The sequence below is a fragment of the Lottia gigantea genome, assembly GCF_000327385.1.
Source record: "Lottia gigantea unplaced genomic scaffold LOTGIsca_4, whole genome shotgun sequence".
Classification (NCBI taxonomy): Eukaryota; Metazoa; Mollusca; class Gastropoda; family Lottiidae; genus Lottia; species Lottia gigantea.
In genome coordinates this window covers 2639475-2645474 of record NW_008709379.1, presented here as the reverse complement: position 1 = coordinate 2645474, position 6000 = coordinate 2639475, and the positions used below count along the sequence as shown (strand labels likewise).

General features: G+C 32.5%; 1 protein-coding gene across 1 annotated transcript in view; it reads left to right on the top strand.

Moving 5' to 3' along the window:
- Positions 1-1660: 1660 nt before the first annotated feature.
- The window catches only part of LOTGIDRAFT_228753 (hypothetical protein), a gene marked incomplete at its 3' end in the record, with an annotated part of 25029 nt that continues 20689 nt past the window's right edge, over positions 1661-6000 (top strand). Inside the window, exons 1-3 of the mRNA XM_009059716.1 lie at positions 1661-2001; positions 2644-2730; positions 2968-3036. Of these exons, the coding sequence (XP_009057964.1) occupies positions 1939-2001; positions 2644-2730; positions 2968-3036 (219 nt within the window). The 5' untranslated portion in view covers positions 1661-1938. The remainder of the gene's footprint in view (positions 2002-2643; positions 2731-2967; positions 3037-6000) is intronic.

Genomic DNA, 6000 nt, shown 5'->3' with positions numbered 1-6000 from the left:
TCGTCGACAGAAATGTTCCTCGTCTGCGTTGGGCTTTACTCGACATGATGATGTTGTAAACATGAAACGAAATATGGAAATAATTCTGAAAATGCAAATCCCCAGCAGAAAGCGGCACGACAATTGACCTTATTCTGGAAACAATGGCTGCCGGATAGTCTTATCCACACTTCATTGTGTACCACAGAAAAGGAGTGTAGAAATCCAGGGCCTATGACAAAATTCAGAGAACCTTTTTTTGTATGACTAACGAACTCCAAAATTACTTCAAATTAATCAGCCAACAAGACAGTAACATATATTTGAACAATACGAAATGATAAATGTGCTTAAACAATTGTTTTATGCACACAAATAATTCCATCAGTCACCTTAAAGAGGACAAGATTTGTTGAGCTCCGCCCACTTTTAAACAAAAGGGAGTAACTCTTCCTTACCAATAATCTATTTTATCACTAACGTGTGGACTCACTCCACTTTATGCAAATGATTGTATAGTATTGTATTTTTAGAAATCTTCTTTCTCTCTCCCTTTTTGGGTTTTTGCATGCCTATTTTTGAGTATTTTTTTTTCTAGATTTGGAAATTGATATCTGAATTGCATGATCCCTTTGTTGTCCCGTTCAATACAACCAACAATCGAGCAAGCAAGATAGTTCATGCCCACTATAAGAGCCTTCAAGAGAAATTCCCCCATGTCTATAAGCAGAAAATGATAGTTGCATATTCTAAAAATAAGAACTTAAATGATAATATCGTTCATAGTAAACTAAAAAACAATCAGTACATAACAGATACTATACTTCTCGCGTTATTTTTTCTAATTTCAGAACAGAACAGATTAAAACCCAATATCAAGACCCTTAATCCAAATTTCTAAATAAAGTGTCTGCTCCACCCTAGGCCTGTACTTTTGGGAGAATCAAACCCACCCTTGCCCGAAATCTAAAAATAGTCGTTTTGTGAACTGCCAAACTCTGTCGGATGAGTATAACCGGTAGTAGTCTACTTTCAATTTGACTAATTGTCATGGTCATCATATATTGAATTTTTTTAAGGATTGGTCAGGCTTTCATTCGACATATTGGAAAAGCTTTCCACGAGGTTTCTGGTAAAAGAGTTGTAGAAGGTGGAATTTTGTGTTTTAACATGGGAAGAGATGGCAGATGAATTAGTGGAGTAAGTCCGTGTATGAGATAAAATTTGATAGTACAAATGGTTCAAGTGATAATCAGTTTATTCAAAGTTAACATGGATTTTGAATATCTACCTCGACTTAATACATGAAAGTCGAATTTTTTTTTTAAAAGTTTAATATTTCAACCAAACCTTCAATTCACAGTTGAAGGATAAGAAATATCTTTAAAAGTGATTTGATGGTTTTGTGAAATAAAACCCTTTCAAAAATTTGACTTATTAAGTCTGTATATATAGAGATTCAAAATGGCTACGTTTGTACCATACACGAGCCATATACGTCTTTCGGCTTCCGTTATGTATTGCAATAATGTAGCATTTATATAGATATTTGACCTGGTTGAACTGTCGTGTAGATTACGTTTTTAAATAGCCCATATCATATGATAACATAATTATGTAGGGATTGTTATCAATTTTTATTCAGTGATAACTGTCTATAAGTTTGCAACTTGTGTATGCCCGGTCGCAAATAACTAACGAAGCAACCACTTTTCCAACTGAGGATTTAGGAAGCTCAAAAAATCGTTTCTGCCAAGAGGTTGTCATTGTCCAAAACTGTGTGGAATGAATGTGAATGTATTTTAACTCAGTAGGAACATAGATAGTGAAAGAAATTCAGGATGGCTATCAGTGATACCGAACGGGAATTTCATTAGTTGCAATAATTATCTACTATTCCATAAAATTTCCAGATATTAATGTGGGAAAGCATATTACGTGTATTATAAAAAAATCAAAATGCCGATTTGTGAACAGGTTTGTTCCTGTTGTGCTGGAAATGACGATTCTACAAACGAAAGAGTAAGTATATACAAGATAAAAATTTAACATATTTAATAGATATATTATTTAAGTACTAAGACTTATCTCCTCGTTTATCTCTGTGTATAGATACAGTTACTGTCATTGTTCTGTTATCTCATTAGATACGGGCATTCTACCCCATATACCTTAATATAATTAGTTACATTTACTTATTAAATATATATATCCGAATTTCGCTTGACGCATCTTAATAGTATTAACATCGATATTATGTTATTCTAGTTACATGATATTAGATTTCATAGCCAAGTGCAAATTGTTTTATATATTATGAAAAACGAACCATGTTTTAAAGAAAACAAAGCTAGCAAGATCTCCATAAAAGAATTGTCAGTTTTGAAGATTGAGACTAATCATAAATTACTTGTCTTGCACACTGCATTGTGTTGTTTGAATGTTGCAAAAATAAGACAATCACCAGAACGGGTTGACAATCATCTTCCTCCTACCATAATCTGTTATTAATTGTTCATATCTCAATTTTCAGACTAACGCCCCTGTCTTGGCAAAATTTCCCTTAATGCACCCTGCATGGCGTTGCCCGTCTTCATTAGCCCACATAGTCCAGAAAAGTAGGACGTAAAGCTCCATTCATATCATTTCATTTTCAATTTTCAGATGTCCCTTCTCAATAGTACAAGCAGTGTTAGTAGTATCCATAGAAGGACAACTGATATTCAAGACTTTCCTAACAAAGATTACGAGGTATGACCAGATGATTTGCTGTTTCGCTGTATTCCGATAATTCTTTAGTCATGGGTGGAGAAAAGATATATACGACCTGATGAATTTATCAGCATATTCATGTACGCTGTAAACTAAGCATTTTTTCCAATATCTAGATGGAAGGCAAGACCGTCCAGAACCTAGTTATAATTCTTCTAGAACTTTGTTTACAATGTCTTGTGCTATAATCTGCCCTCTTTCCCAAATTAATTTCAGAGTTTGAACTATGACAGATTCTGTAACAAGCCTTATTTAGAATATCAAGAAAAGTTTGAAAAAGAAAATGTGAGTAATACAATAGTAAATAAAAACTAGAACTGATCTAATAAAAGTACTGATGCAGGGCGGGTTACGACATTCAGGTACATACGAAGATGGTCTATTGCAATTACTTTGATGGAAATACTTTTCTGCATCTCTAAATGCAAATATCAACAGTGCCTGGAGTTTAAACTAGTTTGACTAGGAGTAAAAGAGTGTTTGTCTATTAATAAAGACTAAGTTTGATGAAATCCGGATAAGCAATAAAAAATTTGGTAATGTGCATGCGCACAACAAAAATTCAATGTTTCGATCAAATTTAAAATTGGATTATACACATACATACCAAGTTTGGTGAAATTCGGAAAGAAATAAGAAAGTTGGTAAGCGCATGCGCACAACAAATATTCAATATTTCCATCAAATTTAGAATTGGATTATACACATACATAACAAGTTTGGTGAAATTCGGATAATGAATAAGAAAGTTGGTAATGTGCATGCGCACAACAAAAATTCAATATTTCCATCAAATTTAGAATTGGATTATACACATACATTCCAAGTTTGATGAAAATCGGATAAGTAAGAAAGTTGGTAATGCGCATGCGCACTACGCAAATTCAATAATTCCATCAAATTTAGAATTGGTTTAGACACATACATACCAAGTTTGATGAAAATCGGATAATAAATAAGAAAGTTGGTAATGCGCATGTGCACTACGCAAAATCGATCATCCATCAATTTAGAAGTTGATTAGACCCATACATTCCAATTTTGATGAAAATCGGATAAGAAATAAGAAAGTAGGTAAATTAAGTGGGGATATTCCTTTAATGTGCTTCTGTAAGCTCAACTTACAGTATTGATAAGTTCAATCCACCCTAGAGCTTATTTATTTACCATAACTGGACATAAAACATGTTAAACAAAACGAAAAGGAGAGTATCTTGAGTGAACATCTGGAATTTTGATTTTAATTAGATTTAACAAGTGTTGACGGGGTATTTACAATGATTACCCATGTTAAGTGAATCGGATTTTGAATTTGCATGTAAGGTAATCATGTTATCAGTGACGGAGCCAGGTTTACGTCCCAGGGGGTCGTATGTATGTCATACAATATTTATTGAAAACAATTGAAATCTGTGCCCGAATTGCCTTTTTTGGTTGTGTAAAAAAATGTTCTAAACTCTACTTTCGGGCTGCGATTTCAATTTTTGAAATAATGTAAAATATAATCATACGAATGACATTCGGGCAGTGATTTCGATCCTAAATAATATGAATTATGAAATATTATTATAGGAGAATACAATCGGGCTATCAATTTAAAAAAAATACAGTTATAGTATAGGATATTCGGGCAAAGATATGATTTCATTTTTAAATTCCAAAAAAAAAAAAAAAAAAATCGGGCCGTTCAAAAAAAAATTTTTTTTAATGCTTTGCCCGAAAAACTAGCCTTCGGGGCTGCGAGGTTGGGCGGCTGCCTCCCTGCATCCCCTGTGGCTCCGCCGCCACTGCATGTTATATATCGTTAGGAAGCTCTGTGTACATTACGTTTCTATAAGAATTTGCTAATTTGCTATAACATTCGCTAACGAACGCCCTGCAATAACACATCTTTTTTTTTAGTATATACGAACATTAATTGGGCCAGTGTTACAGAATGAAATGCCCAAAACTTCTATTGCCTAGTAACTCTCTGCCTCTCTTTCAGGTAGTCAACTGAGTTAATAATAATGTCATTTGTTTATTTTTTCACTTCGAAGTTTCTGAAACAAAATAAAAATTCAAGTCTCTATCATAACGAAATCGAAATCAAGATATCATTGACACATTACAAATTTTATTTGAGAATTTCATTTTTTATATCTTTCCGATCATTGTTCTATTCAAAGGAATTAATTTCTTCAAATTTAAATTACTTCCTTTCAATAGAACAATGATCAGAAAGATTGAAGTTTTGAAATAATGATAAAAGTAACAATAAAAATTAAAATAAAAGTTACATATTACAGTATGGATAATGCTATTTTTCACAACAGCCCGGATCCGATTTATACAACGTTTTCGCTCTATTATACAAGGTGTTATTACTTCAACAATTGTAAATTAAACATATTTTTGAGGCTCCAACATTAATTTATGGTGAAAAACCTGTAATTCTCATTCCCATCTTGTACAGCCTTTTCGTTTCTTGCAGTCTGAGCGAAAGATTGAAGTTATTCAATGGATGTTAACATTTCTCATTGGCTTCCTTACAGCCTTAGTATGTGTTTATTCATTATACTAGTACAGTAAATATTTTGTTTTTACATAATCCAAATAATAACAAGAAATGCTTAGAGATTGTAAATCTCAGAATCTGTCAGATGCAACATTCACTTTACAAGTCTTTAGAATTCTTTGAAACATAACTACAGCCACCTTGCTTTCAGAACCGTATTTTGTCAACCCCTTTGATATTAATTGAAATATCAATTCCAAAATAGTAGTCAGAATCTTAGATTGCCTTTTGGTTGATGAAATGATACCCAATGAATTTATAAGGGCAATTATTCATTCTTAAACGTTTCTTTGTTCTTAATCTTAATTTTGTATCTATCTTTCTAGGTAGCCTTATACATAGATTTAATTGTGCAGTTATTGTCAGAGTGGAAATTTAATACAGTACATGATTGTATCCTTTAAAACAAACATCATCAAGTCATCATTTGTGTCGTGTGAAATATTACAGTGAATGGGGATAATTTAATTCCTTTGAAGACATTTAGAAGTAGCACATTAAGAAACAACAGTTTTTATGGATATAGACTTCTATTTATTATTGAACACAATGTTTCATTACACACACAGGTAACGTTATCAAGTGATTATTAACCATACAGATCACAAAATTATATATACCAGCTAAAAACTTAACAACTCTGTAATGAAACGTTGTGTTCAATAATACAGAGAAGTCTATATTCATAAAAA